Here is a 19576-nt window from a genome sequence, read left to right as displayed (position 1 = left end):
CAAATGCCTTTGCTCTGTATGTCTCCACTTCCAAGTCAAGCTCCGCTGCCAGCTTTGTGATTTTTGGATCTGAGAATAAACAGTCATCAGTGCAGAGTAAGACATATGAAATGGAAGCCTGTAGTAGGTAAAGCAAGGGTGTGTTGCACCTGAGGGGTGTAGGAGTGAATGAAGGCGGAGGAATTGCCCAGGTTCATGCAATCTGGATATGGCATCTGGAATGTCATTCTGCTTCCCTGGAACATAAACAGCATGAATAGAAAAGTTAAACCATGCTGAAAGCCAAAAAAGGATGCGCAAACCTTTCATCACCACCGCATTACGTGTTGTGCCCTTATTGATTACGCTCACAGCGGTGGTATTGTCTGTATGGAGAACAACTCTTTGATTTGTCCAGAACGGTGCCCAACGCATGGCTGCAAGCAAAATTACAAGGGTTTCTTTATAGTTAATGTGTAGACTCGCTGCACCTGGCCAGCAAGACCAAGGATAATAAAACCAATCATTCCGAAAGAAGGCACCCGCAGCAGTACCAGATGAGTCAGTGTGAACATCAGTGATTGGTGCCTCGTTGAGGAATTTAGTAGTACCATTAAACACAGGCAGGTACTGCATCCACCAGTCAAGATCTGCAAAAAATTCAGAAGTCAATATAGCTTTATGCCCTTGCTGTTTAAGTACAGCAATAGTGTCAAGAATGCGACGGAGGAAAGTTCTACCTCCCTGTATCACTTGACAAGCCCAGTTTAGTTTCCCAGCAAGGGACTGCAATTGGTGTTTCGACGCGCGCTTCTTATTCCTGAAAGTAGCAAGTAAGCAAGACAATTCATGCAATTTGTCCTGCGGAAGAGACAGTGTCTGTGCAACAGAGTCAATCCTGACTCCCAGGAATGTAATGCATTGTGTGGGGCCTTCCACCTTATGCCAAGCAATGGCAAAGCCAAGTTCACGTAACAACTTAATTAAGACATTGAGAGCATTTTGACAATCCTCGTATGTCTCAGCAATTAAAAGAAAATCATCTAAATAAACAACCACACAATCAATACCCTTTCTTACCAACATACGACGTATTGACTGAGTAAGGCGATGGAAGATCATAGGAGCTCTTTTCGCTCCAAAAGGTAATCTAGTATCATACATATAAGTCGGTTCACTATGATTACTGAAGGTCCACTTCAGCCCAGTGGCCCTGTAATCATCAGGATGAATGCGTACATAATGATAGGCTGACTTAAGGTCAACCTTAGCCATAAATGCCCCTGGTTGCATCACATTGATAGCATCCTGCAATGATTGATATGTAAAAGAAGGAGCTGATGCATAGTCATTAAGCCCTTTGCCAATGGGGCGACTACAATCATGGATAATACGAATGCCCCCTGAATTTGATTTAGGTATGGCACCCAGCGCACTAATGATATCTGGTTTGTCCTTTGTAACAACATAACGCCCCTCAGCCAACTCAACCAAAATTTGAGCTTCAACAGCATCTCTGTGGTCTACATCAGTTGACGATTTATAATTATTTTGCTCAACTTTAACTAAATGCGAATCATGGTCAATTATACGGAAGCCATACAAAAGGCCATTTAAAAGAAATTCCCTGTCAGGATCATCTGACGCTAACTCAGCTTCCCACACCTCATATTTTAAAGCGCTAGGGTTATGAGGTGGAGCATGGAGGTGCCCTAGGCTATTGTGTTTTTTGCCAAAGTGTCAGACTTATCTGGTTGGTTACTGTCCAGATGTGTCAACTTTGAATGTTTCTGAAAGCAAACTAAGCATACATGGCTATAGTTACACCTACTACCAAATTTACAATCGCCTTTGTTAAACCCAATACACACTGGTTTGCCTGTGCGTTTATCCACTGGTGCAGCCTGTCCATATTTTCCCCCAGTTTTACTGGTCTTGTTTTGAGTGAGAGGCATTTTCTCTCTGAGATGAACAGTGGATAAATGTTGGGACTCAGTTCCCCAGGGGAGGTGATAGACAGACTGCAACATACGGAATTCACGATCGTACTGAAGTACCGATACCCACTCATAACGATCTGCTAATTGTGTTACTTTAACTGTATAAGCGAAGTATTGTTTAACCTGAGTCATATCATAAGCATGGTTCACTATTAATTCATACAAAATTCTAGCATTGGCAGCCGCCCACTGCTGTGGTGTCACACTATTCAAGTCCAGCTTACTTGGCCCTGATTCAAGTACTAATTTGGTACCCCCTTCACCAGTTGACACAACCTTCTTATCGATTTTAGTGGTGAAGGATCCGGGGACAAAGTCAGTATTGTCTAAGTGTTTCTGACCATTTATCGACTTGGGTTTCAGGTAGACCAGTGGGTCCAAGTCCATCCTTTCAGGCACAGTAGTCGGTCGTTGCGTGGTTTCACTATCCGGTTGCAGTAGTTTGAGCATGCCATCTAATGATAATGGAGGGGAGACTTCACTCTTGATACTTGAATTGGTTCCTGCCTGTTGTCGTGGAACTTCACTATCGATGGCCTGGTTGCTGTTCATGGGAGCCGCCATCTTAGTTGGTGTTGTTTGTTGGTCGTTTAGTTTCACCAGTGCCGTTTCCAATAGGCGATATTGCGCTAGAGGGCTCACTTGCATCAGGCCTAAGTCTTCTATTTTCATCGTATGAATGGCTTTCATGGATACAAACCCATTCGCCCCTAAAACTGCCAGAGTCGACGTAGAAATTCCATTATTCTCTGCCCATAACATTACTTCCACATCTGGGGTCAGTGACAAAATGTCATGTTTATCAGCCTTACTTTCACCAGCGTCGGGCGATGCATCCACCTGATCCTTGACGACTTGATTGGCTTTAGATTTTGGCATCTCACACACCGTTGACGGCGATACGGATAAGCAAAAGGATTATAGCGTGAATGTTCAGGCTTGTGAAGAAGGCTAGAAGAAAAATTGTGTACGGCTGGCAGTCTGCGCTGCCTAGCTTGCTACACGCTGCAATGGGCAATGCGGTAATGGCAGGAATGCCACGTCATGTGACAGCTCTCGCGTGATTTAAAAATACCTCATCAAGTGAGCCACCCCTTAATAGCTGACACAGTGAGAACAGTACATTGTTAATTAGCTATAATGTTTACTTTACTATTTCCTCTGGTGGTAAAGTGTGTATCATGGCCAGTTTGGTTTATGACTGGAATATGTAATATGTTGTAAGACAGCTGTTTCATCACCTACCCATATAAAATGAATGTAGCTTGTGTTTAAAATATTACAATAAGACAACCAAGAAAGTTAAACATGTTACATTGGTATGATTTGGTTCCAAATTGATTTTAAAAATATAAAGAAGTACAAAACCTTGTAGACACATCACTTTAAAGTTTGATTAGGATGTTGCTATACTTGTCTTGTACACTTCCAACATAGGATGGCTGGATTATGATGATGGAAATTAGGTATGAAAATTTTGTTTTGGTTACAACTTTAAATCTTCAAAAAATTATACAGCTATAATTGTCCATGAACATGAAGTTGTGCGACAACGCAATATTTGCACTATTTTTATATTGATAGCTTATAAATGAAAGTGCTGAAAAACTTATTTTAACAACTACTTTTTACAGGTGAACATGCTATAGTATGAATATTATGAAAATTAATATTATCTAGGACTCCTGTTTATTGTGGAGAGAACTTTTCAGTACCCAGAGAAACTTTCAAAATGACATTTTCTGACAATAAACAAAAGAAAGACCTATCAATCCCAACAGTGCATTTGTTAGCCTCAAAAAAAATACCCCACTGTTTGGAATGGGCAAGCACTTTTTGATTTGGGCAAGTGCTTTTTGTTTTCTACTTGCCCAGTGGACAAGCGAAATGTTTTCATTATTTCGACCCCTGACACTACATGTATTTAATTTCAAATGTACACGAAATACATTACAGATGTTTACAAATTACATGTACGTTGTACATGTTATTCTTCTGGACATCGTATACACGTACACACAGCTTGTACTTCCAAAATGTCACAATAACATTTATATGCAACAATATTGTAACCAATAAGTAACCAATCAATCACGCCAATAGATACTGATAATAGCATGATGTAGTTTCTAAGCTACCCAAGACGTACTTATTTTTCACCACAAATGAAGATTGTGGCTCTCTAGTGCTAACTCTGTAATTTTTAGCACAACGGAACTGAGGTTCAGTAGTCTCTCTGTCTATCTGTTTGTCTGTCTGTCTGCCTGTCTGTCTGTCTGTCTGTATGTCTGTCCTTGTATGTGGATGTGTGTGTGTGTGTGTGTGTGTGTGTGTGTGTGTGTAAACTACTTAAAGTTAAAAACTTCTGGATCGATTGCTTTGATATTTGGTGGTCAAGTTACTTCTCGTGTCTAGTTGGGAAATTGTTCAAATGAAAATGATTGCATCGGAGATGTGGGTTTTTGGTCAAAAAATGTGATTTTTGGTCAAGAGACTTAAACTCCAAAACTACTGGGTAGATTGGAGTGAAATTTGATGGGAACATTCTTAGATGTTAGTAAATTAAGATGTGTTCATGACATGATGATTCCCTTAGTAATATGCAAATTAGGGCTAAAATGTGTCTTTTTGGTTAAAAACCTATAATTCCAAAACTACCTAGCATATTGGGCTGAAATTTAACAGAGATGCATCTGTGGGTGTAAAGATGAAGAAATATTAAGCATATAATGAAATATAATAATAATATATGCAAATTAGGTATAAAAATACGAATTTTGGTCAAAAATTTCTCAAAAAGTACTAGGCAGTGATTGGGAAGTCTCAAAACACCAATGTGACAATGGCCCCATTCCAGCAAAAATGAATGGGCCATTTTCAATTTCAATGGGCCATTCAGAAATTCTAATGGGCCCAAGTTAGCATTCATGATCCAACAATAAAGCAAAATAGTTAAAATGAAGTAACCATAATAAGTAAAGTAATATTTCTGCTTGTTATTGTTTGTACAGTAGGGAAGCATGTTCAAGTCGCGAACCGTAAGTCCGTACCATATGAAGCCATGCAACCATTGTAAGCCTGACTTGGCAGGGTTCGACACCGGAGTAAAAAAGTCACTATCCCACAGGACTAGTAAAATTGATAACGTAGTAGTCCTGCAAAAAATTTGGTGGTCCTGTCTTTAAGTGCTTTCGCTTGTTCACTTGGGCTCTTCATCTCTCTTAGTATTTGCTCTACTTCTAATTCACTTTTCCAAACCCCATATTTATTTCAAACCCTGTGTTGTAATTGAACTGTCTATTTCTTTGTAGTTGTTTGTGCATCATCAACTCCTTACTGTAATTTTGTTCTCTTTTTAATGTTTTGGAGCTTCTTTTTTTTTTTTTTTTTTTTTTTGCTTTCTGTGAGTAGTTTGTCTTAATTGGGGGGGGGGGGGGGATAATAAGATATGATGTCTTATTTCTAGCTTAAATACTACATAACATTTCTGGTACACATTGATCTAACTATTGCATTTTTAAAAGACAAAAAATTACCTTCCCATAGAGCAAGTCTTTATAGTGTTATCCTCAGTGCATATTAGAATGTATTTACAACATAAAAATAAATAAATTTGAAGGTTACCAGCAGTTAGAGTAAAATTTTGTTACTAATTACATGTACAAGTCACCTCGTCTATTTTCGTGTCTATGTACTTCCGGGTTGACATAAACGTTAAACTTGATACACTCGGCCCTATAATTACTAAGAAATGACGAAATCGTTCGCAAAATAAAGTTCAGGATTTTTATTTTTCAAACTGAATATCAATATCCACTACACATTCAATAACTGGTTTCGTGTATTCAGAAATGTCCCCCAAAACACGAACACGGAAGTAGTTTAAATACTAACTGATCAAAAAATTACTGTCTAGAAAGACTACGCATCCGTACATAAATACGAAATCATGCGGCAAAGATTTCAACCTCACTAATTTACTTGTTACAGTGTAGAGGCCAGCCTTACCCGTATTATACACATATCATCGGAAAAGTGGACATCGCGACGGTAGTTTTCTGTGGTAGCGATTTGAGTTGTTACCTACAAGATTAGTAATTGTGTTGATAAATTTATGCTTCAAGTATTTATTCTAAAACATCGGTGATCATAGTCACTGATCGTAACATTCATTCAAGGAGTTGACGTCTTTTCTCATGCATGATGAACGCAGTGACGGTCAGGCGAGGTCATCAAAGGGCATACTAATTTGAATATCTTGAATCATATTGGTTTGATCTGTTTCACTATACCCGGGGAATGGTCACGCGTGTATCGTGTATTCAAATAGTCAAACATGGATAGAGGGACATGAAACAGTGTAAGTATTCAGATTTGCTTTGCAAAAGACGACGTGTGGGGGCATCATTTCGAACAGCTGACATGAGTTGGGTTTACAATGTACTTCCGTACTTCGCCTCTACCGAATCGGCACTCCAGCACTGAAGTGTCTATATTTCACTGTTAGCCACAATGCGCCTTTGTGGGCGCCAAGAAGTCGATTTCAATGTGCCAATTTTCAATTAAATGCGACTATGGCGCGGGGCGCGTTGACTTCCCAATCACTGCTTGGTCAATGAGACTGAAACTTGGTGAGATGTTTCTAGAAGTGTTATATTTTGACACAATTGGCCCTAGCAACCATGACAACGCCCTTAGCAACAACCAAATGGCAGTATATTTTGCTCATATAACAACATCTGGTAGGCAAGTGAGTAAACATTCAAAAAATGTATGCAAATATCTCCAGCAACCATGACCACACCCATAGCAACAGCCAAACGGTCGTGTATTTCACAAAGATAACAACAGGGATTAATAGACAATTGAACAAACATTCAAAAAATGCATGTAAATTTGCATAGCAACAAGACCACGCCCATAGCAACAGCCAAATGATCACGTATATTGCAAAGATTCTAGGAATTGAAAGACAAATAAATAAACATTCAAAAATTGTATGCAAATGTGCCTAGCAACAAGACCACGCCCATAGCAACAGCCAAATGATCACATATATTGCAAAGATAAGAGGATTAATAGACATTAATACACATTTAAAAATGTATGCGAGTATGCCTAGCAACAAGACCACGTCCATAGCAACAGCCAAATGATCACGTATATTGCTAAGATAATATCAGGAATTCATACACAAGTGAACAAAAATATTCAAAAATGTATGCAAATATATCTAGCAACATAACCACACCCATAGCAACAGCCAAATGATCACGTATATTGCAAAGATAGCAACATGGTTGGGTAAGCAACTGGATAGTCATTGAGCAAACACCTATTGTTAGCATGGACTAGCATATGGGTAAACATTTTAAAAAAACTGTACAGTTATACTACAACGCCATTAGCGCTATGTTTACTCAATGGTAGCCACATTTAGTGACCAATCATGATTAACCAAATAACTCAAAAACATTAATGCGTGAAGTCTGAAGACTATACATTAGTGTCTCCCCTTATATTGCCAGGTTTAAACATTAAAGTGTACATGCAAAGGTACATACTTTTTTTCGTAATTATGTATATTTTGCCATAAAAATAAATGAAATTGCATTCATACCTCTAAATTTTGCGCACATTGGCAAGAAAGTTGCAAAAATATTTGCCCCCTTAATCCCCTGTGCTTCGACTAACTTCGGCACCTCAACCAGCTCACGAAAGGTGTCGAGGTCCCACGTGTTACAAAAGCCTTCTAAGCCTTTGTGTAATGTTTACTTATGAATTACTAATTACGCTTGCCATATAGTATCATCTGTAACTGTACATATTGTGGTGTACCAGTTTAGTCTTCCGACAACAATGGTTCCTTGGTGTTTTGTCGGCAGCACCCGCAGTGAAACATCACCCTACACACATTTCCGAGTGATATAACTGAGTAGGTAATAATGGGTGAAGGCAGTTGAAATCACGTAAAAACTGGACAGTGACGCCATACAGTGAAAGCCGGTAAATGTTACCGGGGCCGGGGTTCTCCACGCCACCGGTGTAGCCATGATCAAAGCGAAAAAAGGAAGACAAATAAAATTATTTGAAATGATGTTTTCAAGAAAGCAAGTTAGCTTCATAAAATATTTTCATTACGATAGCATTTGTTTTTAAACAATGCGTAGTCCGATTGTATGTTTTGATTTCCATGTTGCTGGGAGTCGATCGTTTTCATTGTGATACATCACATACATCGTCGGAATCATATCAAAGTAAAAAGACGCAATGCTCATTATAATGTTGCTATTTTTGTTTCCATTGTTTTGTCTACATGAACAATTACTGTGTCATGCCAATCACATGTCAAAAGTGGATGGACACAGCAAAGTACAGTCAGCACTAAGCTTCACGCTCCCAGGTCAAATAACTTCCACAACGTAAGACATGTCTATCCATAAAAAACTCAAACAAAAATGGTCGGAGACAATACACAATACACCACAGTACGGCCGGCTTCAGTGAACATGGGCGTGCTTTGAAAGAAGATGAAACCACTTCATGTCACTGTGTGGATGGTAACGAACGCAGTAAAAAATGAAATAAAGTATGTGTACACATAGCTTTCAAGAGGGACGGTTATCCAACAAAACGTTCTGCTCTAACGAATTTGTGGGTCTACTTTCGCGAAGATTTTGAATGGTCATAGATTGAATGTACTGTTACAACACATGCTACATTTGAACAACTTGAGAGAATATTATGGGGAACTCTTGAAGCCATTCTCATTCGATCTCTGTATGTTTGATGGGTATGGAAATATTACATAATTTTCGTTTCGATTACATTGTCTGCAGGAGCTGTTTTCCACCCATTGAATAGTTATGTCAACAAAGGACGCTGATAACAGCATTCACTTTATGTAAACAACACAGCTTCACTAGGACATACGCCGTATAACTTATAAGACAGCAAGGCATAGTCAGAAAACAAGCACTAAACTTGCATGGTGGATATTTAAACACAGGTATACTATTACATATAATGTGTACTAGCCATGACGACATTTGTCTGTGAAATTTACATCAGAAAAAACTTATAAAGCAGTGTCATTCAGTCTCTGTGGTTCGGACCTTCCTCACTCATTCACTACCAGAGGAACTATCGTTACTGCTAGCGGTCGGTTCGAATGAATTTGGCTAAATCACACCATCAGATGTTAATGCTGGAGTGTATTGCTCTACGCTTGAGGAATCTGATCAATATTCAACATCGGGTTCTGGCGAAAACGGGTTTTGAAGTTGACCATCTGGTTCGACCATAATGGCTTTACATGTAAAGATACACTGACGAATGCGTTTGTGTTCCTGCATTGACGTCATAAAGTTCCAAATCCTGTCCTATCCATATGCAAATGAGAGGTACTGAAGGTGCTCTGTGGCTGAGCCAAGAGTGCCTCATTTTTCGCGCAATTTCTCGTGTTAGAATTATATTGTACTATTACAAACCCGATTTCCTTTATTTTTATGGCAAAATAAATATAATTACGAAAAAAAGTATGTACTAGTACCTTTGCATGTACACTTTAATACGTGAAGTCTGAAGACTATACATTAGTGTCTACCCATATATTGCCAGGTTTAAACATTAATACGTGAAGTCTGAAGACTATACATTAGTGTCTACCCATATATTGCCAGGTTTAAACATTAATACGTGAAGTCTGAAGACTATACATTAGTGTCTACCCATATATTGCCAGGTTTAAACATTAATATGTGAAGTCTGAAGACTATACATTAGTGTCTACCCATATATTGCCAGGTTTAAACATTAATACGTGAAGTCTGAAGACTATACATTAGTGTCTACCCATATATTGCCAGGTTTAAACATTAATATGTGAAGTCTGAAGACTATACATTAGTGTCTACCCATATATTGCCAGGTTTAAACATTAATATGTGAAGTCTGAAGACTATACATTAGTGTCTACCCATATATTGCCAGGTTTAAACATTAATACGTGAAGTCTGAAGACTATACATTAGTGTCTACCCATATATTGCCAGGTTTAAACATTAATACATGAAGTCTGAAGACTATACATTAGTGTCTACCCATATATTGCCAGGTTTAAACATTAATACATGAAGTCTGAAGACTATACATTAGTGTCTACCCATATATTGCCAGGTTTAAACATTAATATGTGAAGTCTGAAGACTATACATTAGTGTCTACCCATATATTGCCAGGTTTAAACATTAATATGTGAAGTCTGAAGACTATACATTAGTGTCTACCCTTATATTGCCAGGTTTAAACATTAATACGTGAAGTCTGAAGACTATACATTAGTGTCTACCCTTATATTGCCAGGTTTAAACTTTCTTTTTAGAGACATTAACCTTTGACCCAGACCTGGATTGTCAGGTTCAGTTATTGAAATTCACCAATTCCCTGCATTATCACAGTCAGTTTGTAGTATTTATTGTTGCCACCAATTTCTTTTAAGTCATGTCTCCATCCAGTCACATTTGAGAGGTCTATGTCCTGTATGAAGACTTGTTTAATATTTTATTCTGACCTTTTCCAGGGGAAATTCTACATTATTTGATTGACCACAAAGAAGTAATACGAGACCTATCATTTGCACCAGATGGAAGTCTTATGTTGGTATCTGCATCAAGAGACAAAACACTGAAAGTATGGGATTTGAATGATGATGGTAATATGGCGATTACTTTGAAAGGACATCCTAAGTGGGTGTTTGGATGTTGTTTCTCACCAGACACTAAACTACTTGTATCTGTAGGCAGTAGCAAATCAGTAAGTGAGTCATAAACATATTTAGTAAACCTATGTCTGTGCTAGTTGTACAGCTGTAAACCTATGTGTCTGCTAGTTGTACAGCTGTAAAACTGTGTGTCTGCTAGTTGTACAGCTGTAAACCTGTGTGTCTGCTAGTTGTACAGCTGTGAACCTATGTGTCTGCTAGTTGTACAGCTGTAAACCTGTGTGTCTGCTAGTTGTACAGTTGTAAACCTATGTGTCTGCTAGTTGTACAGCTGTAAACCTGTGTCTGCTAGTTGTACAGCTGTAAACCTATGTGTCTGCTAGTTGTACAGCTGTAAAACTGTCTGCTAGTTGTACAGTTGTAAACTTATGTGTGTGCTAGTTGTACAGTTGTAAACCTGTGTCTGCTAGTTATACAGTTGTAAACCTATGTGTCTGCTAGTTATACAGCTGTAAACTTATGTCTGCTAGTTGTACAGTTGTAAACCTATGTGTCTGCTAGTTGTACAGCTGTGAACCTATGTGTCTGCTAGTTGTACAGCTGTATTTTGTAAACTTAAAATTTGGCGTTCAATTTTCATAGAACTTTGAATACGTACTTAAAAATACCTAGTGAATCGATGTATGAAAAAAAATATTGTTTGGTGGAAGCAAACTTCAATAATCACTTGATCTATGCATCCCTAGAAACATCCCTGTGAAATTTCAGCCAGTACTTTTGGAATTAAAGAGTTTTGACCGAAAAACACATTTTTAGCCCTAATTTGCATATCACTGATGAGATCATCGTGTCATGAACATTTCTTTTAAAAACTAAACATCCCCAAGAAAATTCCCACCAAATTTCAGGCTGATCTGCCCAGTGGTTTTGGAGTTTTAAGTTTTTGAACCAAAAATTGCATTTTTTTGGCCCAAATCACACACCGGTGATGCAATCACTTTGATTTGAACAATTTCCCAACTAGACACCCAAGGTAATGTACAAATGTAGCACCAAATATCATGGCAATCAGTCCAGTGGTTTGAGTTGTTTACACACACACACACACACACACACACACACACACACACACACACACACACACACACACACACATATACACACATACATACATACATACATACATACATACATACATACATACATACATACATACATACATACATACATACATACATACATACATACATACAGACATCAACATACACAGACACACGCGCACAGACACTTTGCCATGCCTATAGTACTACTGATTCAGTTATGCTGAAAAACACTGTTCAGGCAACACCCGGCAAAATTTTCACAGATTTATTTCCCAAAATTTTACCAAATTTCTGGACAAAAATGTCAAAAAATGTCATTTTGGTCAAAGAATACTTGGATGATATTTCTGAAGTTTCACAAGGATGTTTCTGGGGATGTACCATGTCAAGAATACCTGCAAATCAATTTACACACATCTTCATCGCATTGCATCCATAAGGCAATACATCACCGATGACATTTGTATTATACGGACTTCCTGATACCACCATAAACCTATTACAACGTGCTCAAAATACAGCGGCAAGGATCATCTCTCATACCAAGAAGTTTTAACACTTTTCTCCAGTTCTCATCAGCCTGCATTGGTTACCAGTTCATTTCAGGATTGATTACAAAATTTTACTGTTGACATATAAAGCCCTTCATGGCTTAAACTCCAGAGTACATTAAAATTTGTGATCTTCTCCAGCCCTTCATGGCTTAACTCCAGAGTACTTCTGTGATCTTCTCCAGTCATACACACCGTGTCACACTCTATGTTCTACAAACAAGAATCTGCTTGCAACAACAAATTACAGACAAGTCACCTATGGAGGTCGTTCATTCTCATGCGTCGCCTCCAAACTATGGAATTCTTTGCCACTTTATATTCGCGAAGCTTCCAGCCTGGATTGTTTCAAAACAAAACTGAAGACTTATTTGTTCACCAAAGCCTATGGTGTGCTTTAGCCATTCAGCGCTACTGAACAGAACATTGCTCTGGAAATTGGCGCTATAGAAATTTGACTGATTGATTGATTGATTGAAGTGATATTGATTACATGATGATAATGCCATTAGCAATATACAAATTAGGGCTAAAAAATACATTATTTTTTTGGGTGAAATGTCTAGAATTATTGAGGCCAGATGAGTACAGATATTACTGTTTTATTGATCTGATTAACATTAAAAGATTTTATGGGGTACTTAACATAATGTAACAAGTGTGTGTGAATGGCACTGGAATCAATCTCTCCTTGAGGTTGCTTTGAAACATTGCCTCCCTGACTTTCAGACAGAACTACAGGTTGGTTCAAGGGAAAATGTCTGTCAGTCTTTTAGATGATGAGAGTGATTTTGGTATTGAGCTTTACCGGGGATGAAATTTGGTTATGATTCTGAAAGTGTTACTGTTACAATTTCAGAATGTAATGTAATGTAGCCGCACATCGAAATTGATTAGATTGGCAACCATTGCGATATAAAGTCTACTTACTAGTGTGTCATGGTACATCATACTAAATTTTATGCTTCTCCAATTGTGAACTCCTTAATATTTACATAATTTAGCATAATTCTTTCACAAAAAATTCTGAGAATAACAAGAAGACCAAATTGACATTGGTGTGCATGACAGTAGCCCCATCTACACGTAGGTCGTCCTACCTGAGGCAATCCCAAGTCCTACCTGAGGTAGGATAGGTTTGTGTTTACACATCGTAAGGTTGCGGCATAGATGTCACGTGTTCCGTCCTTGACAGTACATAGGATGAAGTCAGGAGGGTTTCAGGAAAAGGTGTCCTAAATCAGGACGGTTTCAAGACGCGTTTGCGTCTACACGGGGGTCAAACTGTCCTGAATCCTACCTCAGGTAGGATTTTTAGTGCCTTAATTGTAGATGGGGCTAGTGTCTCTGTTTCACAAAGAGAGATGATGCAGAACCATTCCACAGGATGTATCATCCGACTGTAGCTAGCTACATGTATACAATCACCAGTCATACAATTTGAGCTGTAGATTCGTCATCTGAATTTAAGCATATTTAGTGTGAAACAAATTATAACTAAATTTAACCTCTAAGGTTAGTTATACTATTTGATCTAATTTATTTTTAAGTTATTTAAAAGAAAATTTGTAGTAAAAACGTCATTTATGTTATAAAATTTGGGCTATAAATTACTGAATACGTTCATTACTTAGGTCCCAAATGTAAACAGAAGTCGAGAACATGGCCAGCCATGTGCGTGATGTGTGAAGATGTAGACATCACACGATTTCTCTATTCAACTTGGGCATTTAAGAATGATCTATGCTAATGAGTATGGCTATTTTGTGTCTGTGTCAAACTTTGTATGGACAGCAAGGTGGGTTCCGATGCTTGAAACAACACAAAATTTTTAGTTTATATTCATAATCTGTGCCAAATTTGGTGTCTCTACCTCATTTGTGGTCTATACTTGGTGGTACATATTTCAATCTGACCTTGCAAGTTCTCAAGTTAATGATTGTGGGTCTGAATATATATCTGTGTTGAATTGCCGTGGCAGGCAAAGTGGGTTCATATTGCTTGAAATGACACAAAATTTCGAAGACTAAAATCTTAGTTTATATCCATTATCTGTGCCAAAATTGACGTCTTTACCTTTACTACTGATCTGATCAACTTTTATTTACGGTAATGGGTAAGGTACTAAAACACATTCAAGTACCCATGATTGTTACCATAAACAATTTATCCGTTATTGTGGTCTTGCCAGTCTTCCTTAATGAATAAATACATGGTCGAGAGGGAGGGTGGGGTAGGCAGCTTATTGCAACTATTCTAAAAATAGACATTGTCTGAACCTAAACGCTGGGTGCTTGCCCAAGTAAGGGCAGTAACCTGCATCAATATGGTAATAAAGAAGCAAGTTAGCGTCATAAAATATCTTCATTATGATGGTAATTTTTAGCACAACTGAACTGATAAGGTTCAAGAGTGCTATAGGCAGGGCAAAGTGTCTGTCCATGAGGGTGTGTGTGTGTATGTGTGTGTGTGTGTGTGTGTGTGTGTGTGTGTGTGTGTGTGTGTGTGTGTGTGTGTGTGTGGATGACTTAAACTCAAAAACCGCCAGACCGATTGCATTGGTATTTGGTGGGACCATTACGGTACTTACGATGTGTAGATAGGAAATTGTTCGAATGAAAATGATCACATCAGAGATGTGTGTTTTGGGTCAAAAGATGTGTTCTTTAGTCAAAAACTTACACTCCAAAACTACTGGGCAGATTAGCCTGAAATTTGGTGGGAATGTTCTTGGAGGTGTTTAGTTAATAATTGTTCATGACAAGATGATCTCATCAGTGATACGCAAATTAGGGCTAAAATTGTGTCTTTTTGGTCAAAAGTCTATAATTACAAAATTACTAAACAGATCTGTGGTGGGAACGTTCTAAGGGGTGTTTAAATTCAGATATATTATTGATATAATGATTGATCTCATCAGTGATATGCAAATTAGAGCTAAAATGTGTCTTTTGGTCAAAAGTCTTCAATACAAAACTACTGAGATCTGATTGAAATTTGGTGGGAGCCTTCTCAAGGATTTTAGATTAAGAATTATTCATGACATGATGATCCCATCAGTGGTATACAAATCAGGGCTAAATGTGTCTTTTTGGTGATAAGTTTGTAATTCAAATCTTAGCAACAGTGAAGTGACAATGCATATTACAAGGATAACAACAGAGACGATTTAGGTTCACAAGTGTTGTTACGTGATCAGAGTAGTGATATCAAGAAAATGACAACATAACTGCCAGTTCCTTGAAACCCAATCATAGCGGGGACTATGTCATTTTCAATGACTTTTTTTGGTTAAATAACAACATCATCTGGTAGGCAAGTGAGTAATCATTCTAAAAATGTATGCAAATACCCTAGCAACCATGACCATGCCCATAGCAACAGCCAAACGGTGGTGTATTTCACTGAGTTAACAACAGGGTTTAATAGACAATTGAATAAACATTCAAAAAATGTATGTAAATTTGCCTAGCAACAAGACCACGCCCATAGCAACAGCCAAATAATCAAGTATATTGCAAAGAAACAGGAATAGAAAGACAAATGAATATTCAAAAAATGTATTCAAATGTGCCTAGCAACAAGACCACACCCTTAGCAACAGCCAAACGATCACATATATTGCGAAGATAACAATGGGGATTTATAGACAATTGAATACACATTCAAAAATGTATGTAAATATGCCTAGCAACAAGACCACGCCCATAGCAACAGCTAAATGATCATGTATATTGCAAAGATAATATCAGGAATTCATACACAAGTGAACAAAAACATACACAAATGTATGCAAATATATCTAACAACATGACCACGCCCATAGCAACAGCCAAATGATAGCATATATTTTAAAGATAGCAACATGGTTGGATAGGCAACTGAATAGTCATTCAGCAAATGAACACCTATTGTTAGCATGTGGATAAACATTTTTAAAAACTGTACAGTTGTGCTACAATGCCATTGGTGGTATTTTTAAAAAAAAAATTTCTGGATATGTCTGAATAGACTGACGAATGCTGCGACTCAATTCTTACACGATCAATGCACCAGCTTGATGAAACGACTAAGGGGATAGGACAGAGGTTTCTCGGTTTAATCTTAGCGTGCAAACGTGGTTTTGAAACCAACGTCTTCCTTATTGTCGATTGTCTTTTCAATGTTTTGTGACATATTATGGGAACACTTGTTAATTTCTTCTCGTCCACATCAGACAATTAGATGTCATTCAAAAATATACTTTTGTGCTCAACACCCCTGGAAAATGGCCAAAATCAATATGAATACCCCTGGAAAGTCCTGGAATTTTGTTTTGCTTTAAAGTGTACAAACCCTGATTCCAAAAAGGTGTGCAAATATGCCTATAGTCACAAGACCACACCCATAACAACAGCCAAATACAGTTGTGCTACAATGCCATTCGTGTTCTTTTTGCATTCTGATACCTTGTAAATTCAATTAAAAAATAAATATTTTTTGATTTCAGATAATTTTATGGAAAGTCAATAACTTGCCAAAAGACATAACTTTGTGGAAGAGATTAGATGGACACTACAACGATGTAGTAGGGTGTAAATTTTCTCCCGATGGAGCACTGTTGGCAACATGTTCCTGGGATACCAGAGTTATTCTGTGGGATCCTTACACTGGCATGAATCTGAGAACATTTGGGTAAGTTTGAGAGATGTGTTTATCTCATATTACTATTATTAGTCATAACTTAATTGATTTTGAAAGCTTTGGCATCTTACCACTTTGTAGAGGCGGTGGTGTTTTACTAGCACAACTGAATTGATAAGGTTCAAGAGTGCTATAGGCATAGTGCGGTGTCTGTCCATTCATCTGTGTGTGTGTGTGTGTGTGTGTGTGTGTGTGTGTGTGTGTGTGTGTGTGTGTGTGTGTGTGTGTGTGTGTGTGTGTGTGTGTGTGTGTGTGTGTGTGTGTGTGTGTGTGTGTGTGTGACTTAAACTCAAAAACTGCCAGACTGGGTTGCCTTGATAGTTGGTAGGAACATTATTTTGATGTCTAGTTAGGAAATTGTTCAAAGCAAAATGATCACACAGGGCTTGAAATTAATGCTGGCCCAGTGGTCTGGGGCTTCTAAATCTTTGGGTTGGACCAGAAGATTTTGGAAAGACCTGCCTAACTAGACCTGTAGATTTGGCTGCAATGTTAGCTCAGAATGTTTCTATCATTTTCTTAAAATTGTTAAAAGGCAGATTGCATTCCTGAAAAAAAACAATTGTTTTGACCAAGTTTTAGTTTTAAATCAGTTGTATCATCGGGAAATATTGACTCAGTAATGGTAATGTGTCTTTCATGGCCATGACCTTGGAAGAAGTTCTTTGTTCATTGGGCATGTGCAATAAATGAAATTACCATGTGCAGCTTCACACAGCATATGCCTAATGACAACAATATTCTTATCTCACTTTGGTTTATTTTCTTGTTTGTTCCTGTATATGTTTTTTACTTGTCTTTTTAGTAGTGTATGTATTTTCATTTCTTTCTTAGTGCTGCTCCTAACAATTTTAGTGATACAAAAGGGATGCAATAAATAAATAAGTAATGTGGTATGGTGTTTGTTACAAGCTTCAATTGTGTCATAAACACAGATTTCTTGCAGGAATGTTACAAAAATTGTACAAAATGACTCAAAAGGAACAGCAATAGCTGATCATTTAAATAGTTTCAATGTTGGAATGTTTGAATGTAAGTTTGTTGGTGTCAACACTGCAACGTCTTGCTATTGCCAACAACATGTTCAAGTTACAGAAGACATGTAATGTATACTGTACTCTTAATTTTGTACACATGCATGGCTGTTACCAATGTTTACAGTATCTCTTTCTACAGTAATTCCCAAAGGAGTACTGTGAAATGTTTACAGTATCTCTTTCTACACTAATTCCCAAAGGAGTACTGTGAAATGTTTACAGTATCTCTTTCTACACTAATTCCCAAAGGAGTACTGTGAAATGTTTACAGTATCTCTTTCTACACTAATTCCCAAAGGAGTACTGTGAAATGTTTACAGTATCTCTTTCTACACTAATTCCCAAAGGAGTACTGTGAAATGTTTACAGTATCTCTTTCTACACTAATTCCCAAAGGAGTACTGTGAAATGTTTACAGTATCTCTTTCTACACTAATTCCCAAAGGAGTACTGTGAAATGTTTACAGTATCTCTTTCTACACTAATTCCCAAAGGAGTACTGTGAAATGTTTACAGTATCTCTTTCTACACTAATTCCCAAAGGAGTACTGTGAAATGTTTACAGTATCTCTTTCTACAGTAAATCCCAAAGGAGTACTGTGAAATGTTTACAGTATCTCTTTCTACACTAATTCCCAAAGGAGTACTGTGAAATGTTTACAGTATCTCTTTCTACACTAATTCCCAAAGGAGTACTGTGAAATGTTTACAGTATCTCTTTCTACACTAATTCCCAAAGGAGTACTGTGAAATGTTTACAGTATCTCTTTCTACAGTAATTCCCAAAGGAGTACTGTGAAATGTTTACAGTATCTCTTTCTACACTAATTCCCAAAGGAGTACTGTGAAATGTTTACAGTATCTCTTTCTACACTAATTCCCAAAGGAGTACTGTGAAATGTTTACAGTATCTCTTTCTACACTAATTCCCAAAGGAGTACTGTGAAATGTTTACAGTATCTCTTTCTACACTAATTCCCAAAGGAGTACTGTGAAATGTTTACAGTATCTCTTTCTACACTAATTCCCAAAGGAGTACTGTGAAATGTTTACAGTATCTCTTTCTACACTAATTCCCAAAGGAGTACTGTGAAATGTTTACAGTATCTCTTTCTACACTAATTCCCAAAGGAGTACTGTGAAATGTTTACAGTATCTCTTTCTACACTAATTCCCAAAGGAGTACTGTGAAATGTTTACAGTATCTCTTTCTACACTAATTCCCAAAGGAGTACTGTGAAATGTTTACAGTATCTCTTTCTACACTAATTCCCAAAGGAGTACTGTGAAATGTTTACAGTATCTCTTTCTACACTAATTCCCAAAGGAGTACTGTGAAATGTTTACAGTATCTCTTTCTACACTAATTCCCAAAGGAGTACTGTGAAATTTTTACAGTATCTCTTTCTACACTAATTCCCAAAGGAGTACTGTGAAATGTTTACAGTATCTCTTTCTACACTAATTCCCAAAGGAGTACTGTGAAATGTTTACAGTATCT

The 19576-nt window shown here is 37.6% G+C and overlaps 1 protein-coding gene across 2 annotated transcripts in view; it reads left to right on the top strand.

Moving 5' to 3' along the window:
* LOC144448982 (WD repeat and SOCS box-containing protein 1-like) overlaps positions 1-19576 on the top strand; it is a 97116-nt gene that overhangs the window by 45551 nt on the left and 31989 nt on the right. For both annotated transcript variants that reach the window (XM_078139375.1, XM_078139374.1), the window contains exons 4-5: positions 10561-10793; positions 16845-17029. In XM_078139375.1, the coding sequence (XP_077995501.1) occupies positions 10561-10793; positions 16845-17029 (418 nt within the window). The remainder of the gene's footprint in view (positions 1-10560; positions 10794-16844; positions 17030-19576) is intronic.

The sequence above is a fragment of the Glandiceps talaboti genome, chromosome 18, assembly GCF_964340395.1.
Source record: "Glandiceps talaboti chromosome 18, keGlaTala1.1, whole genome shotgun sequence".
In the NCBI taxonomy this organism is placed as follows: domain Eukaryota; kingdom Metazoa; phylum Hemichordata; class Enteropneusta; family Spengelidae; genus Glandiceps; species Glandiceps talaboti.
The sequence above is the reverse complement of the archived record's forward strand: the minus strand, read 5'-3'. Positions and strand labels throughout refer to the sequence as shown.